The sequence below is a fragment of the Anabrus simplex genome, chromosome 2, assembly GCF_040414725.1.
Source record: "Anabrus simplex isolate iqAnaSimp1 chromosome 2, ASM4041472v1, whole genome shotgun sequence".
Lineage (NCBI taxonomy): Eukaryota > Metazoa > Arthropoda > Insecta > Orthoptera > Tettigoniidae > Anabrus > Anabrus simplex.
Genome location: NC_090266.1, coordinates 991607594 through 991627879, shown reverse-complemented (window position 1 = coordinate 991627879; position 20286 = coordinate 991607594). Strand labels below are relative to the sequence as shown.

The 20286-nt window shown below is 36.4% G+C and overlaps 1 protein-coding gene across 1 annotated transcript in view; it reads left to right on the top strand.

Moving 5' to 3' along the window:
* RhoGAP19D (Rho GTPase activating protein at 19D) overlaps window positions 1-20286 on the top strand; it is a 528281-nt gene that overhangs the window by 410035 nt on the left and 97960 nt on the right. The window contains exons 27-29 of the mRNA XM_068226072.1: window positions 5693-5795; window positions 10868-11022; window positions 11237-11336. Of these exons, the coding sequence (XP_068082173.1) occupies window positions 5693-5795; window positions 10868-11022; window positions 11237-11336 (358 nt within the window). The remainder of the gene's footprint in view (window positions 1-5692; window positions 5796-10867; window positions 11023-11236; window positions 11337-20286) is intronic.

Here is a 20286-nt window from a genome sequence, read left to right as displayed (position 1 = left end):
CCTCCGGTGTGTACTTGCGGCGATCATCTTACTGTGGTACACATCCTTACAGAGCGTGTGGACCTAGTTGGTCTGCACCATAGTCTAAAACTCTTGCGTACCATCTCCCTCATCCTGCGCGATGACGAGCAGTCCGCAGACCTCGTCATCCATTTTATGAGGGATAGTGGTCTTTTTTATCGTGTGTAATGGTGTCCTTCATCCTAGTGTATTTGTGTTAACTGCGCTTTTATCCCATTGACTTTATTTTAGTTCGTGTTGCATATTTTAATGTGTTATTTTAACTTCTAACTTGAATTATATATATCTGTATTCCAGGCAATGCCTTATTCCTTTGTCACCTATATTTTTTTTAAATTAGAAATAAGGCATTGTGAATTAGATCCACTGATTGTTTTAATCTCTTAATCATTTTTCATCACCATTTTTTTAACTCCAGTCAGTGGATAAATTTTAAAATTTTAATTATCATATATCATGTCGTCCATTTCGTTCCATTAGGGGCCGATGACATTCGATGTTAGGCCCCTTTAAACAACAAGCGCCATCATCATCATGTCTTCAGGTATTTCATGCTTTAACATCCAACAATAGTCCGCAAGCATACGGTTGCTCCAGCGTCCCTGGTATTTCCTCTCGAACTCCAGCACTTCCTTGTGAAATCGTTCGCTTTGCTCTTCGCTCAAAGATTCTAGATTTTCAGGGAAATAATGTAGGTGAGGAAAGACAATATGAATTTTCATATTCATATTACAACCAAGTTCCTTGTATGCTTCAAGCATGTTAGCCACAGTGGTTCGGTAATTGGGATCCTTGTTACCTAGGAATTTTGAAACAACTTCACAGAAAGATATCCATGCTGCTTTCTCATTTTCATCCACAGTGCTTTTAAATGCAGTATCTGACATTAATTTTCTTATATCAGGACCATGAAACATACCTTCTTTCAATTTTACTTCAGATAGTATTGGAAATTTCTCAGATATGTACTTGAAACAGTCCCCTTCCTTACGTAAAGCCTTTACGAATTGATTCATTAAGCCAAGCTTAATGTGGAGAGGTGGCACCAAAATTTTAGAAGGGCACACAAGGCTTTGGCGCACAACGTTCTTAGAACCAACTTCCACAATTTCTCGAGGTGGCCAGTCGTTTTTAGTCCAGTGATGAACTCGTGCCCTGCTATCCCACAGGCAAAGAAAGACAGGAAATCTGGTAAAACTAGATTGTTGACTCAGCAGCATAGTAAGTTTAAAGTCTCCACAAACTTGCCAGTTCTGTTCTCTGTAGTTCATTCGCCATAACATGAGTTGCAAATTTGCATATGATTCTTTGAGGATCACTGAATAAGCAACAGGCACTGAACCAAAAACATTTCCATTATGAAGGAGAACACCCTTTAATCTTCGCCTGGAAGCTTCAATGTAGTCTCCACTCACTTGGATCATAGTTTGGAAGTCCAAGTTTTAGCATATGTTCTTCCACATTATTGCAATATACAAGGTAGCCATCTTCGGAGAAAAAGGATTTAAATGCTATTTTGCTATGTCTGTACCAATAAAATGATTTTTTTGGACAGAACAGATTTTTTTTCTTGGAGTCTAGAACCCAACAATTCAGCTAACTCTTTAGAGGGAAACATCCCTCACCAAGTCATTTAAATCACTCTGGTTAAAACACCCACGTTCTGCAGCAGACGATCCTGGTAGGTACTCACCGTCACTTGTCTCATTTTCCATCACTTCTACATCATACTTGGATGAAAACTTTTCAAGATTTTCTGGTCGTACAGGGATTGGTACATCAGGCCAATGGAGGACAGGTAAAATGGCTGACGGAACAACTGGATACACAGTTTGGTTTTTACTTTTAGAATTGTATCCCGTCATATCACACAAACAGATGTAACAGTCATTACTATGGTTTGACTGCTCTCTCCAAGCCATAGGTATTCGAAAAGATAGCGACGGTTGTTTGCCATTGACCCAATGACAAAGATCTTCAGTGCGTACTCTACATACTTTGTGGGGTGCCCAAGGTTTACTTTGGTCTCCAAGTTTCATTCCAAAATAGGCAAGATATGATATTTTTACATAATCTGTAATATTATGCTTTTGCTTAGGCAATGTGCATTTCCCACATATATAACAAAAGTGGTCTGGATCATTTATACATGAGCGATGTGACATGGTATAAGTACTTTCATACTGAACTACAAACCCACAACATTCTACTCCACAATACAGATGGCACACACTAATGCAATGTAAAGAAACTAAAACAGTATGTGTAAGTTTTCACAAAGATAAGATAAGAATGTGTCTGGTAAAGTATTACAGTTTACATAATCACTCTTTGGGCAGACGAAAATTACACTATAAGGAAAATAAAATTTTAAAAAATTAAATGGTACGTGATAGGAACTTTCTGGCTTTGAATTTGAATTCAGCATGCTAAAAATACCCCCAAAACAATCAAACTTCGGAGGCAGCAATTTCATCGCAGACTAGTGTTATGATACATTACATATAAAACATTTCTCACTTGTAGCCTTAAAACATAACATTTTGAATGTTAAGCATTATTACACTTGAAAAAGTTTTATAAAACATAATTCCCCAAGTTGATAAAAAAAAAAAAATCAAGTGCCTGTATAAGGCAATGTGCTACTATACTCATAAATACACACAGTATTTTTTTGAAAAATTAGGCCTATACGTTAGGAAACATTTAAGTCCACGGTACCACGGGAATACTGACGCTCATGATTAATACACCTAGGTGAGGAGCACCATGGGTCTGCATTGCTTGTGAGTCGTGCCCTTATGTCCGAAATGCCATGGGTTTGTGCTACGTGCAAGTGGTGCCATTGTGTTTGACATACCATGGGTTTACATTACCTGTGATTAGTACCACCATGCGAGAAACACCATGAGTCTACATTACATGTGATTAGTACCACTGTAGTAGGAACACCATGGTTCTTTTTTACTAGTGATTAGTACCAGCTACGTGGCTCCAGATAGTGTGTTCAGTAGAATTGAGAAATCTGAGAGAAGTATGGCACCTGTAAAATTCTGAGCAGGGACTGGGAAATCTAAGATCTAAAAGAGAGTTCACAGGAGGTGTTACGAACTAGGTTGCTATTTAAAATGAATAGTCAATGTGTTGTCACATATAATGAGACACACAAGAGTGTCTCCGTATCTGTATGGGGTACCTACTTTGCATACCAAGTGGAAGTTGAAGTTGAAGTTCTGAAAATGAAATCCAGTCATGAAGCATTGTTAAAATCCCATGTTTTACCAAAGAAAAATACGGTGAGCAAAGAAAAGGATGTTCAAGCTCTGCTGAAATTTTTTGAAATACCGGATGATGCTGTGGACTTCTATAGGGTCGTGTCAGAAGACAAGTAACCGCCTTCTGATGGCTATGTGTTTTGGTGAGTTCTTAAATATTAATTGAGTAGACTTCATTTTGCAAGACTTAATTTTAATTTAACCTGTGTGATATTAATGTGTTCATTCATGACAATAGGAATGATAATATAGGTTAATACCTTATTTTGTTTTGTTACTGTGACGTACCCACTTGGCCCACAGATGTATGACAAAATTATAACGTGGCGGGTCACTTTAATATTAAAATAAATAAATGATATGTCATTGTTTCTCCATAAACAGTATCCCAAGGGCGCCAGTCTTCAAGCTTATGGCTTGAAAACAAAAGTAGATAATTAATAATAATAATAATAATAATAATAATAATAATAATAATAATAATAATAATAATAATAATAATAATAATAATAATAATAATAATAATACGTAATGAGACTCAAAAAAACTCCCAGGGGTGAGGTGAACGGAACACAAATCATTAAGTACACTAACTTGGAATTTAAGGATCATTAATAATCATTTCATAAAATACAAATTAAAACAGCTAGTTATTAAGATGAAAAACGTGACGTAACGACGTTTTAACGACATCTGAACTTACGGAAGCAAAAGAAAAATTGAATGAAATTAATTTTAAAAATGAACTGTTGCGCGAAGACTTGCAGTAACTTATGCCATAAGCTCACCATATGTAGACTCTGTTGTCTTGAAGCTGATGATGTGTGCATCTCGTACCGGCTGCCTTCTCTGTTGTTGGATTCCAGTCCTACTTCTACATTTCCTGTCCTTAACACTTCCTACTGTACTCCTTACATAAAGTCGTGATGAGTCCTAATTTTAAATGCAAAACCACCATGGGTTATGTTCATGGAGAGAATACACTTGTATTCTTCCGTATTACGGAACAGTAGCGTAGCTAAATTCATAATAAAAGCTCTCCTCCCCTATACTAGTGAAAACCGGTCTCCCGTTGACTACCTCTCGTCATTGAGATAACAAGTCCCAATGAGAGTAACTTTTGAGTAGAATATACTCAGATGCGAAGTGAACTAAGCTCCGATGTGTAGACGTAGAAACGTAGTAAAAGTATCTTCCAAGAGTGAGAATCAGAATATCCGAAAGTCCGAATGTCCTCTCCAGCTCTTGTCGGTGGTATATATCGGTTCAAAAGTCTCCTTCCATCAGCCATATCACATGGTCCAGTAAGATTCGAGATCTCATCCCTTCTCCGATGTATTGCTGTGAATCCATCACGTTGCTTCATTACGTTCATTCACATAGGCTGAACTTTCCCGCTGAAATAAAGCGTCCCGAAGCGGAGTTTGAAAAGTGGGTGTTAATAATGTATCAACTGTCTCTTCATGAGGTAGAGAGGGTAAGGTCTCTCGTAACCTAGATGACGTACTTTTCCTGGAATTGGGCTGAAATTAGCCTGCTGACTCTGGTCACCTCACAACGGCTATTGGAAAATTTACTGCAAGTTATAAATATGCATGATGTTGAAATACTTTACCGAATAATTTGTTCGTTCAAAATACGTTATAGCCGCGATACAAAGAAATGAAATGATGATTGAACTGGATGATAAAAACCCTATATATATATATACATATTAATTTAAACATGACCTATCAGTGATTAAATATACACATCTTATCAATTAATTTCATAGTTCAATAATTAAAAACATGCAGTGATGTCGCAAACATCACATTACATTGCTTGATGCTAAGCATATTAGAATCTAATAATATTATGTAATCTTACAATACCAAGTAGCTCCACAATGCAGCTCAAAAATCAATAAATATCCAAAAATGTTATTCACAAAATAACAAAAATAAAAATAAGTAAATAATTCCATAAACAAAAGTATATCATTTGGTTAAAGTATTAATGTGAAGTTTCATTTTTGCAGAATATTTGCATGTATTGACTTTTGAAAAAACTTATCTTCTAATCTTACCTCATCCACCTTAAATTTTAACAAGTTCTATTCAGATACAGTGCTTATTGGGACTAATATCGATGAAAATTTGAAATGTTTCATGCATATGCTTCTAAGTGAAAAAAAAAACAAAAAAACAAAACCCACATTTCCTGAAAAATGTTGTTTACTGCAAATGTTGAGTTTTGAAAACACACTCCTCAATTGTTCCTGAGTAATCAAAACCTATTCTTCTTTAATCCTTGCTTCACACTTCAAACACTGCCCTTATGTTTATTCCTTTAGCTTATGAATTATATGAAAAAAGGCATTCTCTAAAATAAGCATGTGTTTCTTTCCGCTCTAGGCTGAAGGACAGTGTCATCCTGAAACAGTTTTTCCTCCACATTTCACCAAAGTTGACGATTCATCAGGATGTGGAGTTGGTGCTGAAGTTAGCCGTGTCACAGGTAATATTACTTAGGAAAACATACCGAGCGAGTTGACCATGCGGTTAGGGTTGCTTGCATTCAGGAGGCAATGTGTTTGAATCCCACGGCAGCCCTAACAATTTTTTTTCCGTGGTTTCTCATTTTCACACCAGGCAAATGCTGAGGCTTTGATTGGTTCAGCTCACCATACAACTGATTTTTTGCACTTCATTTCTCATTTCTTATTGTGCACAGCAATTGATGTCCAGTCTACCTCTGGATTAAAATCGAGCTGCTGCGACTCTTGCAGAGACTGGATACCACTCTGCATGGCTCTTCCTTGCTTTAGGTGTGAGCAAATATCAGACTACCTCGCAGTGCTCCTCTCCTTCCTCTCTCCCTGAGAACAGCAGTATTTCCCCATCCTGAGTCCTTGCTTCACCAAATGCACTGTATCTGGTCTCATTTTGGCCCGTTATATGTAGCTTATACTTTCTTCTCTCTCTCTCTTGTTATCTCTGTAGGTCTTCCAGTCTGCCACATTGTCTATACATGCCATATTCCAGCTAGAGTTTATTTTAAAGGTCGTCCACTTTCCATTAATTGACTTTTCAGTAATAGTGTTTTCTTGAGTGTACAGGCTATTAACACACAGTTCGCAAAGCTTGGTGGAGTGTTTGCCTCCTGTAGCCTCTGGGCTTGCTGATTTTCTATTAGGTTTCCTTTCCTTAGCCTGTGAAGACACTTTCTCCTCCCACCATACAGTGTGGATCTATGGACAGGAGGGTGACCTCTTCCAGCATCTCTGTGGTTCCAAAGTCCATTTTCTCTCCCTGCGATGGTGTTGTGGCCTTCACTCGTAACCCTGAACTAGGAAACATACCAAATACTACACACTGGGTCACAATGCTCTGGGACTCGTGGGTAGGGTTGCCACCCCCTAAGTATATTGGATATCCTACTTGCGTGAAGCCAGCAGCCATTTTGCAGGAATCTGATAATAACCAACAGTTCACCACTCCTTGTCACAATAATAGATTTTCAAATTAAACAAACTTGATTACTCAATTCTACAAACACTTCTCTAACTGCCGGATGACACCACAGTCCTCCGGATCCTTTAACGTTGCCAACAGTACTAAAAGAAAAAGGCACGAAAATTGTTGCCATATGGCAACGCATTGCGCTAATGCATTAAGATAGTGTTTTATTCTGAATGAAAAATGGATCGATTACATTGATATTGTAACAAGTAGATATAGTATGTGACAGAACGAACAGTACCGAAGTTGCAAACATGCTCTGAATATAAAGATGCATTATAAAATGCAAGGTGAAAATGGCAACACGTATCTAGCGTACGTTCACATATTGCACATTGTTCTTAACAGTGCTGTAGATTGTTGAGCATGTTGATGAACACAGGTTGCTGCTAGGACACAAAAATGGCTATGTCTTCTTTCATAATTTGGGGCATACTGAAAGAATTTGTTTTCCGGTCAGATGATCCACCTAGGAATGTTCCCAAATTATGAAAAGAAGGTCGTAATTTTTTGTGTCTTTGTGGCAACCTGTGTTCATCAACAATCAACATGTTGGACAATTTAGAGGACCATTATGAACAATGTGCAAGACATGAGTGTGTACATTTTGAGCATATGCTGTACAAACAGTGTTGCCATCATCACTTTGATTTTGATAATGATGTATTTTGATGTTCAGGGCATGTTTCTAATTTCAGTGCCATTTGTTTTGCCATGTACTGTATTTGCTCATGGATATAGAAAGACTTTGATTTTACTGGATATAGTGACTTTGTTGTTACTTTAACTTACAATGTTTTAATTGAAAATGCTTAAGTAAACCTTAAATGTTACTTTCATTGAAGCTTCATAAGATGTGTAGTTATGTGGATGGTTTTGGAGTTCATGTTTGTAAGGCTGATTCCTAACATTTTGGTTATACTGTTTAATACCTGGAAATACTGTAATAAGAAATTTTCCAACTTTTGTTTCACATTGTCCAGTTTATAGTTTTCCTTTTTCTTGAATTTCAGCTTCGGGTACTTTGAAATTAGGGTTACCAAATGCCGTGGATTTTGTGATTTTATAGAGTAAGAGGAACATCTAGGCCAAAAAGACAAAATTCTGGGATATTTCATTGTAGTTGGTTATGCAGAACTTTTGAAGGGTAATTTAAATTGGCTGCCAAATATGTTAGTCATAATGAGCAAAGGTATATCTTAGATCTTGAAGATATATGTTTACTCTTTGCCATCACAGCAGTGATTTTGCAATGGTTGTGTTTGTGGGGGATATAATATAATGTGGGATATAATTTCTCTTTTCCTGGGCATAATGTGAATGTTGAGCAAGTGTTTTCTGTTATGGTAGCTCAGTAGAGAGAAGAAAAGGGCAAGATAATGCTTAACATCTATAAATACAATGCTGCAAGTACAATACAACATAAATCATGTAAGTTGTAGTGAGTTTCAAAGTTAAACTGACCATTATTTCCGTGGCTCGAAGCGGCACACACTGATTCTGACAGCCTACACATAAACGAGAGGTCAAATTTTGACAGCTATTTTTTACACGTTAAAGTTGGTATTGCAATATTTCTCCACTGCACATTTTAAGATAAAATGATAATAATACAATACCTTCCCTTGTGATACATTCCAGTGTTACTCGTACTTCTCAGAGCATATAATTAGCTGTAACAACTGTGGTGATGATTTCAAAAATTTATGAAACTCTAAACAGTTCTGCAAAAAGTTAAACTTGATAATTAACAAAGCCTTAAGAGTAGAAAGTTTCAGGTGAGATTTTTCGGATGTCCACAGTTTGTTCATTTGAGAGAAAACTCTTTCAACTGAAGCATTAGTTTCACGAAGAGAAAAAATATACTGTGCCACTTTTGAGAGTTGACTGTATCTTATATTGTTTTTCTTGAAACGAAGAAAAAGTCTCCGTCCACCTTTTGTCTACTGAAACTTCTGCAGTGGCATATTTGGTTAAGCAGGAAAATTGATCAAATAGTTCCGAGTCATTCCCACAGTCAAAAAATCCTTTACTTGCCATAAAATCACAACATTTGTCCACATCAGACCATTCAGGAACAGTTTTTAGTGATGCCCATTGGAAATTGTTCATGTCTTTACAATGGCCAGACCATTTGGTCTATAGAGGTCTCATAAGTTCCTGCCACTTTTTCAACATTCTTCCTGCTCGCCAATCCTTCATCTTCAAGCGCACCAACAAGAACTCTTACATTATGTGGTAAAAAATTATGAGACAACTTATCTGAAAGATTGTCTTTTAGTTCACTGACGGCTTCCATAACCTCTGTTGCAGAAAGTAGCTCACCTTCAATTTTCAATACTACTTTGTGGAAAGAACTGGCTTTTGTGAAGACAAAATTTAACCACACCTCTGAAATATGATCTTCAAGGAAACCGGATATTTTGTTTGGCTTAAGAAGTATGATTTCAGTCCTTGGTACATGTCAAGCATTCTCTTCACTGCTGGCATGAGTGCTAACCACCTTGTTTTGCTATACCCAAGGACTTGTTTATACTCAATTTCCACAACTCTTTCAACTGTTAAACTCTGAGTGTATAGATATAAAAGTGAGAGTACACCTTAACAGTTATGTATAATATGAGCACCACATCCTATACCAATTAAGTCCCTACCCAAAAAACTGTTCAGTTTCGTGAAAGTATTGTTAAGTCCTTTCCTTGCTGACCCTCCAAAATTACTGTTTGTATTATCAACACAAAACCAGACTATTTTACTCACGATATCATTTTTTACTAGCACTTCTTCCAAGTATTTACAACAATTTCTGATGTTTCACCGGGTTGAGATTAAAGGTCCAGCAGTTTCACTTGAACACTGTCATAGGGGTCATAAAACCGAACAACAACCGGGGACACTTTAACATTCCCGTGGTTCAAGGCATCCATTAGCAGTGTAAGGCAACGTGCCTGTCCGAGTTGTTGTTTGACTTGTTGCTCAGATAAGGGGGCAAACACTTTGGTAATTACACATTCACATTTTGTCCGTGCACATCTAAATTTGGGCTTCAAACATGTTTGGAGAAATTTTGAAGTGCAGTCACATGTGTGAAAGCTTTGATTTTCTTTAGCTGTATGGTAAGCCCAGGATCCTTCAGCAGCTACGATTTCCAAGTCCTTGGATGCAGATATTGCACTCTTGAAAAAACTCGTCAATGCTTCGCTTGAACTTGCGGTACATTCAGCAAATTTATGTTTGGCAGATTGCAAATGTTTGGATATATCATGTCCACCGCCATGTGCAACGCTAAATGCCGCCACACAAGACTGACATCGAACATCACTGTCGGATATTGTTCTCTTAATAAATGGGAAGTTATTTTGCAAATCCGTATTAAATATGCATTTGCATTTAGGCTGTGCAATCGCAGAAAAGTAACCAAACGTTCCAAACCACACCGCATCAAGCAAGGAAGCAGGAACTATTTTGAAGTCTGAACGAGAAACGGAAGTTCGGAAGTTTCGAGTATCAATATCATGAATAATGAATCAATATAGATAAACAAATTTTTACCAATTTCTACTGAAGTGCGATGTTTAAAATTGTCAATCTGCAAAGCGGGACATTTAAGGGTCCCCAGAGTTTTCGAGAGGATAGCGGATAGCCTAAAAGCGAAACTGTCCCGCCGAATCCGGGACGTCTGGTCAGTTTATTCATAGGCTCATTCAAAATCAAGTAAAGTTCCTCTCTTCTGTTCAGGGCTCTGAGAAGTAAGAGTAGTATACAGATACTTAAGGCATTTTAAGTACATTGTATGTTCTCATCATTAAATGAAGTAGGTACAATATATTTTTTAATGATAAGTGCTGTCTTTTATCAGCCATGTCCTGGTTTTGGACTCTTCGATTGTGGCAATGTCCTAGTTGTGGAATTTTTGATTATGGCAACCCTATTTGAAATTGAAAACTATTTTAATAGCTCAAGTATATTGGGAATTTCCTATTCATTTAATGTAACATATGGATTTGAAATTTATTGCTTCATTTAAAATTATTGTATAAAAGTATTGTATTTTTAATTTTTCTTTAGACCTTAGGTGCACCTCAAACAAAAGTTCCTTGAAAGACCATTTGGAAAAGAAGAATTCATCAGTGCCTCTGTGTGTGGCAGATGAAATTACCAAGAGTTCTAGTGAAAGTGACCAGAGTAAGAGACAATCTCATGTTGACCATGAATTTGAACAGGTGATTATTCTTTTTTTTTTTTTAATTCTTCAGTATTGTGAACCAGGTTTTTAAAATGGTGAAAAGTAACTCTCCAAAAATTTAAATGTGTTCAAAATTTCAAATTTCTAGATTTTGTGAAGTTAATGTTAAATGATAGTCCTTAAAATTGCAGTAACTTTTAGATTTCATGTTATTTTGTGTATGCAAAGTTTAATCAGTTATCTTTCTATAGATTGAGGTTGAAGAAGTTGTTCAATCAGCCCTGCATGACTCTGCAAATATATCTGAAGAAAAGGGGGAAGAAAGTTCTAAGAACAACCAGTGGGACAGTGGTGAGTTTCTCTTTCTTATTTTCTGAAATGCATCCATCTCTTAGTTTCTTATGCCCTCTTTCTCAAGTTGTTCTTCAGATTTATTTATCTTTGATTAAGTGTTCCTAATGTTGTGTGTTACTGGCCTTGGTTTGGTGTTCATTTTTACATCATGAGAATAATTTATGGATTGCCAATGGTTAGCACCTATAACTGGATCAATTTTTCATCTTGTTGATCCTTTGTATTTGTAAGTAAATACACAACCTCCGTGGCAGTTGCTGTATGTATTCTTCATATTCAAACCTGCTTTCTTATACAGTTTCTGAAGTTTGAAGTATGAATTTCAAGTTGTTGCATCCAGACTTTTGCGTTACATTTTGAGACCTGCAGTACATCAGGAGCACAGATGTTGAATAGCATGTTTGTGAAGTACCAGAATGAATTATTTTATAAACCTAGTTCCATGCTTGCCGAGGTTAAATTACTTTCTGTTGTTGAGATATACTGTATGTGTAAAAGAAAAACTGTTTTTATCATTCTTAGCATTATGTTGAAGTTCTTGAGTGAGCAAATTCAGAACCACTGGATATTTTTTTCGTTTATGTTAGAGGATTTACATTTTGTCACCTGTATGCAGTGATCACTGTGGCAGAGTGCTGTTGGTGCACACATTCAAAATAACTTTTACTGATAGCAGAAATGGTTTTCATAGTGCATGTATATTCTTAGTGAGGTTACTGTCAAGTAGTTTCTCTTCTATTGGTTTGATATTTCCTTGATTGGAATGAAGTGAACCATTAATTGTTTAGTTCCTAATTTGAATTACATTTTTATGATGAAGTCTTCAGTCATTTAGTTATGTATCTACTCCTGTGGGGTTTTTTTTTTTTTTTGTTTGTTTTTGTTTTTTTCCCCCTGCAGTTCTGTAAATTGCCACTTACGAAGAACCCTTCCCACTTTGAGGTCAGGGAAGCACAATGTTGTGATATCACTGAAAATGCCACTCAATGTCTATTTCACATGCACAGTATCCCAACCAGGTTGAAGATTTTAACCTTAAAATGGTTCATTCCTTTGGGTTGAGGACTGGGTGTTTGTGCTGTCACTAACACCCCTGCAACTCACATACAACACCACAATGAAATGCAGTTTTCTATACTCGGCAGATGCCACCCACCCTCATCAGAGGGTCTGCTAGCAATAGCCACACAAAATAATAATAATAATAATAATTATTATTATTATTGTCTTTAGGATATCGATACAAAGTGTATCTTTGAGTGGTCAGAAAAACATCTTTCTCTCAATATGAATGTCTTCTACAGGAGATAAGTTTCATTTCACCAGGTGGTCATCATTATCAAAGCAGCTTTTTAACTAGTATTATGAGCAGCAAATTTAGAATGAGTCACAACATTGATTCCGAAAGTTCAATCTATGTAAATCAAAAGCAAATTCCTTTAATGTGGTGTTTATGTGTGTTGTAAGTTCTGGGTCTCATTCATTTGCTTTCCATGGTACAAGTTAAGTCTTTCGTTATCTTGTGATCTTGTGAAATTTGTTTACAATGTAACTTACATCTCCTATGGATCATATTCCTATTCAGAGGCAGATGCTTTTAGCAACACCCAGATGTCACATTTCCATCGTTGTCCTGTGGACAAGGTTTTCTGTTCATAAATATGCCTACAAACGGGATGTTTCTTGGTGTTTTCAACATCAACAGTATGCTTTCGCAACCTAGAAGTGGGATAGGTTTCTCATTAGTTTTTATGGAAGGAACTCTCCAGCAGTGAGAGAACCACAACAGTGTTCTCTTCAAGGGCTTCCTTCGTTCCTTTCTGTAGTAGTAACTACAGTAATTAACAATAATTCCCATATAATGGCTTAAACTTAGGATATAACCAGAAGAGTTTACAAGGAGAAACAGTATTGATGTTATAAAAGCAGATTAAAAATCACATTAAGGAATGACTGATAGGTTCTTATATAGATGGACTATGGCAGTAAAGGAGGGAAACCTCTACCTGCAATAATTCGGATAAAGTATGCCATCAATCTGGAAAGCAGAGAAAGAGTTTAAAGTTCTTATTGTTGTAGGATATGACATTTTGGAGTTTCATTTCAAGCTGCAAATGTAGCATGCAGAGCTTTTTCCTACATGGGTACTAATCATTTATTTCTCTTCCTGAAAGATATTTAATTAATGTTAAATACTTGAACACATTAATTTTAGTGAACAATTTCTCAGTAAGATCCAACGTCGAACACTTCACTTAGACTGTTCGATAGACCTGAGTGAAAGTGTTGTAATCTCATTTGAACAGTAATCAGCTGAATGCAAATTTGTTATTGCTTTGATAAGGGAAGAAAATGGCGAGTTTTCCATCAGTTTCTTGAATTGCTATGTGTTATTCTCAAAAAACCTGAGAATTGAAGCCTGAAATTTGGTGTATTAGAGAACTTCATAGTTACAAAAGTGCAAATATTTTTCCATACAAGAAATAAATGGTTGAATTGTATTTGTCATTTATTACCTTAAGGTAAACAAATTTTTATTTTTCATCCAGATATAAAAGATTTATATTTAATATGCATGATAGTGATGCTCATTTACTGACCACACTAGCTCAAGTCTAGAATGATTAGGAAAGATAAGCATTGGCTGCGATCATTTGTCCTAAAATGCTTATGCAAATTCCAGTGCTCACTGGACTTTGTAATCTTTTAAAAATATTGAAAATCAAGAGATACAGTAATTTGCGAAGCCAGTTTTATGTTATTTCTAAAATTTATAATAATTTTACTTGGGGAAAATCCATGGTTGCATGGGAAAGGTTGCATCTTGTAAGATGATCCTTCATGAGCCATTAAAATCTCCATTCAACATTGTAATATTGTATGTTTCTCTATAGAGTCATTGGATTCTTCCTTCACATTATTTTAACTAATTCATAATCATTGATCAGTCTTTAGTCTCTCAGGACCTTATGAAGGAACAATGAGAGATTTTGTGGTTTAGTTGATGATACATGGATATACAGAAAGAAACACATTGCTGTTCTTTATCCGAGCTGAATTAGTGATATCTTCCTGACAGAGTAGAGATCACAATGTCTTGTGTGTGTGGCATGTGAAATGAATCAATAAGATTAAATCTCACTGTTAATAAACTTGATCATATTTGGTTCTATTTGATCTGTATTGACTGGTAATACTTACTGGAATCCTGTGAAACAAGACTTTGAATAAGTCCAAATTGTCATTACAATTATATAAATGTAAATAGGTATAACTTATTCGTTACGTTTTACATCAAACAGGTTTTGAGAACTGACCAGTTCTCTTTCTCAGTGATCTTTAAAAAAATGTTTTAAATTTATAAGACTTGATCCTAAAACACTCTATTTACACTAAAATAAGCACTCGCACTGAAAACTTGTACAATATTACAACAGTTCCCCTTTGTTATAGTCTAAAAACTTTCTTATCCTTTTTCTAAGAGAACAAATCTTGTGATCTTCCTTTAAAATCCTGCGTACTGGTATTCTATAAATAATCTGTCAAATGTTGACATACCATCCATGGTATTATAAAAACTGTACATTTAACTTGGAGCTAATATTTGAACCATTGATATTAAAAATCAGTATTTTTGAACTTTTTTGAAGACCACTGAGGAATAGAACTATTCACTTCTCAAAAACATGTTCGATGTAATAAATAAATTCAACGTATGTATATAATTCTATTGACAAGGTGAACCTGTTCATAGCCCTGTTTCACAGAATCCCTGGTTTTCGTTTACATGTCACGGAATGTCTTCTCCAATAAAATTTGAACTAGATTGCGAAAGAATGGTGGAAAAAGATTAAACATTTTGAAGTAATTATGGTAAGAATTTCCATTCATTATCCATGCTGCTGAGTGAGTTGGCTGCACAATACAGGTCGTGTAGCTGTAAGCATGAATTCGGGAGATGGTCTGTTAGAACCCCACTGTGAGCAGCCTTGCAGGTGGTTTTTCATAGTTTTCCATTTTCATACCAGATTGTATCTTATTTAATGCCATGGCTGATTACTTTTCAATTCTAGCCATTCTTTGTCCCATCTATGCCAAACAAATCCTATGTATGTTAGTTAAACATTAAAAAAACAAAACAATTTTTTGACTGCCATGCCATGAAATTCCTCTGATACTCCGGGATTGTAACCCCCAAAGTGAAGGTCACCACGGCAGTCATCCTCGGCCTTTTCATGCCACGTCCAACGTCTCCCCTGAATATTTCTATTGTCTTTTCAGAATGTGCAGTTTAAATAAAATATAATTAAAAGACATAATGATGTTGAAATAAGCAGTATTAAGAATGTCAAAGACCTTCATGCCCCTCTTGACTAGACACGCAAACCCTAGCACATTCCATTCCTCTTACCTGTTTTTACTTGGCCCACTCTGGGTTGCCGAGTCCAGACTTACGTTACATCACCAGCCGGGTATGAGTACCTCATCATAATGTCTTCGCTCTGCTTACATTCTGCCATTACGTATTCTGCTCACATTGCAACTTTATCCTTGTACTACTTATCTGTTCCTGCTCATCATATTCAACCATGCTTAATCATTTTAATACCAAGCCATACTCCACATGATATTTGCCATCACGCCCACCAAACCAAAATTTACAAACACCAATTCTAAATTCTCATCCCCCTCAACACTTAAATTCTGCCATTACGTATACCACCATTTCTCCATCTCCACATTTCAGCAATAAATAAACACACTTCATTACCTACCAAAAACTCCATCCAACTCCGCAGTCATTCGCTTACACTGAACATTCCCAATCAACTCTAAATTATCTTACTATATACCACTTACAACTTTCTCCATTATTTCACTATCCCTTCTATACCAACACATACCACCATCACACTCATCCTATCACCCATCATAACAAACCATCAAAAACCATCCATCTTACCATTCTATATACATCAAGAACAGCAATCCAAACAAAACACTAGCCCTAAATTATTTACTAGCTTTACTTAGTTTTTGACCTAGTTACTATACCTTCTTCTCTTTTATCTATCTTCCCCCATAAATCTTTTAAGCTCCTACTTCTCTCTTTATGTAGAACCTTATTTTTATTTACTTCCTCACTCTTATTAACTTTCTCACTCTGCACAATACATTCACTCCCACTTGGTCTTAAACAGCCCTCCCCACTGGACTCTCCTATTATTCCTCTACCTAATTCTCTGGCCCTCATTTTCCTTTTCGCACTGTCAGACCAAAACTCGTCGGAACTTTGTTGCCTTCTCCTTCTTTCCTCCGGACCCAATTCCACATTAAGATCACTCAACTCACTGTTTCCCTTGTTCGCACTGGTTCCTGGACTTGCCTTTTTATAATGTCTGTCTTCTCCGGCACTCATTTCAACCTGTTTTAAACACTGTTCCAAAGACTGAAGTTTCGGCACCGTCCAATTGCGGGTCCACTTACCATTGGACACCATCAGTGACTGACCCTTAATATGTGCCCGCAGACCTTGCATTCTTGCCTTAATCCTATGTTTCTCCAGGAGTTTAAAATTTGTATTCCCCTATCTTCCCAAGTCCAGCTTAGTCCATATTTTTCCCTTCTGCAAGGTTCCGGCGTTTCTGATTACTATGTCCGCCATTAGTAATGATAGAAGCATCACCTTTATAGGTCTGCGCCCCCTCATCTTGCCTACCCTCTCAACGTTGTCTATATCTACCTCATTAAAGTTAATTTTCATTATTTTTGTATGACATCTACCACCTTATAGATAATGTCAACTTTTGCTTCACTCTTGTCTTCGTGTAGACCGTACATAAATATGGTTTTCTTCCTCCATTCTAGATTGAGGGCAGCTATTTGTTTCTTCAACTACATTACTTCCTCTTCCATATTTTTTATTTTCTCCCTTAGCAATACTATTTCTCTCTCACTCTTTTCCACTCTTCCTTTAACTTCGTTTGAGTTTTCTTGGATCCACAGCCTCGTCTTCTCATGTTCCTTGACTTGTTGTTGGATCATCTGCTTTAACTGCTCAAAAGGACAGAGTTCCTCAACTACCTCCTTTACCACTTTCTTTATCACCTCTATGTCCTCCCATTTCATATTACCACTGCTCTGAGGGCCTGGATTCACTTCCACTCCCATCCCCAAGAGCACTGAGACCACCGTTACCGCCAATAACATCTCACCCTTCAAACCCAGTTCCACACTCACTTCCTTGCTTCTGGTCGTATTCTTCTTCATTGTTCTCTGCCATCTACCTATGACGGCCCTATATTGTTCTACGCCGATCATCTTCCTTGTCACACACTACTCGCCCCGTCGGCTCCCCACTCTTGTTCCGCTAGCCCGGCACATTCTGAATTTTTATTAAAATACAGTACCACACGCTTTAATTACAGTACTGTAATAAAATTACTCTATACAGTATTCAGTTCAGTAGTAACAAAAAATTTTTTCATTATTTCAGAATACTTTGTGCTTTGTTCAACAAAGCAATGAATCTACACCAGCTGATGTATGGTTTATTAAACGGTGGTGCGACATAGCTGCACCACAGCACTGCTCCAAGAAAATCACTGATTTTATACAATGAGTTAAATTATATAAATATTTTAATGTTAATATACAGTACAGTATGCACCTTTGCTGAACAGTTTTTATGCATTAAAAAAAATTTTTTTTTACATTTAAGTTTCAAAAATGCTTACCACATGTCATCCGAAAAATGCATCAACCGAAGTGGTTCCGCCCCCTTTATTTCGGATAAACGGGGTTCTACTGTACTATTGTTTTAAGATAGTTTCTGGGAAGGTGGGGCATTGTGGGTTGAATCCACTGATTGTTTTTAGTTCATAATCATTGTTCATCTCTTTTTGTGAATTTTAGTCTGTAGATTAATTTTGGAATTATTTTTAAATTTCAATATTGCGAGTTGGATCCGTTGATTATTGTAAATTCATATTCATCCATCCATTCATTCTTCATCACCACATTTTGAATTCTGGTCAGTGGATGAATTTTGGACTCTTAAATTGTCATTACATTTTGTTTCGTTCTGTACCATTAGGGGCCGAAGACCTGGATGTTAGGCCTCTTTAAACAACAAGCATCACCATTAGAGGAAAATACGTTTGATTCTCTTGATGGATTCTAATATCAAGGATGTGGACTCGGCTGTCATACTTCATTTCTATTATTTATTTTATGCCAGATCATTTCTTGAAAGGTGACATGGTTAGGTTCATTTAGATGGGAATGGTCTAATGAAAATGAAAATTTAATTCATGTTCACAGTTTAATTTAACTTAGCTGTTTACATTACTAATGGATGATGATGATGATGATGATGATGAGGGTGGGAAAGCAGCATAAGGATATGAAAGAAATAACACATTGCAATTTGTTGATAATGTTGTGATGTGGAAAAGTATGCGACAAGGGTTTCAGGAGTTTGATGTGGAAGTGAGAAGATTGAACATTGGGGAATGAGAAACAGTGGAGAAAAAAATTGGGTGACTGAAACAAGGGGGAGGAGGTGGGTAGGAGGAAGGAACATTATAAATATAAAACAAAGATCTTGAAGTAGTTCTTACAAGGTAAAGTAATGGGAATTCAAGACTGGATGTGAAAATCAGCAAAATAAAGAGTATTGTGCCAATATGCTGTGACCCCACTTTGAGGCGATAAGCTTATCCAAACTAACCATCTCTCGAGTACAGGAACTAGGTACTGACCTGAAAGAGCAATTGTGGAACAAGTGTGGCACTTTCCAGTAGTGCTTGATAATGCTCGATGAGAGTACTGATAAAATTTGTGCGGCACAGCTGTCTGTTTTTATCAGAGGAGTCAAAAAATATTTCACTATAACTGAAAAACTACTGGACATCATTCCCCTCAAAGATACGACCAGGGGAGATCTCTTTGCAACTGTTGAAGACACAATGAGTAATATGAGCGTGTTACTGAAAAATCTGTGTAGTGTCGCTACTGATGGAGCACCAGCGATATCGTCGAATGGACAAGGTTTTGCAGACCACATCAGAAGGAAGATGCATGATGCTGGGCTATCTCCTGTATTATTGGTACATTGTATCTTACAAGAATAGCAATTATATGCAAGAACCTTTTTTTTTTCCTAGTTGCTTTATAATAACATAAGAGAATTTATTGGACTCCAACCTATTCAATACATTACAGGATGTTAACATTTGTAGTTAAACATCGTTAAAATGGAGACATGTTTCGCCCTCCATGTGGGGCATCATCAGTCATATCAAAGCACCTCAAAATTAAACCAGACGTCTGGTTGGAAATTATGAACATAATATGTAAGAAAGAATACATTAAAAAACACGTACAAAGTCCTATCCTAAACGAAATAACAATAGACTAGTTACACATAGTAAAATACGCTAGTGGTTTCTTAATATTAAAATGAGGCCATCATATGCACAGTATAAAAATGAAACTAATCAAAGTCTATATGATATTGAGTTCGATGGTAGTTCTACGTAGTATATACAAATGTTGGCAAAATAAAACACAATTTATAATTACTGTACACTTATTTATAATTGTTAAAATTGATGAGGTAAAACATTCCAATTTGTCTATTTGTAATTTGGCTCCAACCAAAATAATTCGCCCTAGGATTCACGAGGTACTCAACTCCGTTGGTCACTCTCTATTTGAATGGAGTGCACAGTGCAAGTGAACAGCTTTTGTTGATTATAAAATGAGGCTGTGCTAAGACAGAGTTAAAACAACACCGGCTTCAAATGAAGATAGTTAAAAACATCATTAGGTTCTTCCTAGTTGACTAAAGGTTTGCGTATATTTTGTTGTTGAAGTGTGGGAAAGTCAGTTGTTGGTTGAATGGGCAACGGTCGAAAATGTTGTGCAGTGCAATCGGTGTTTG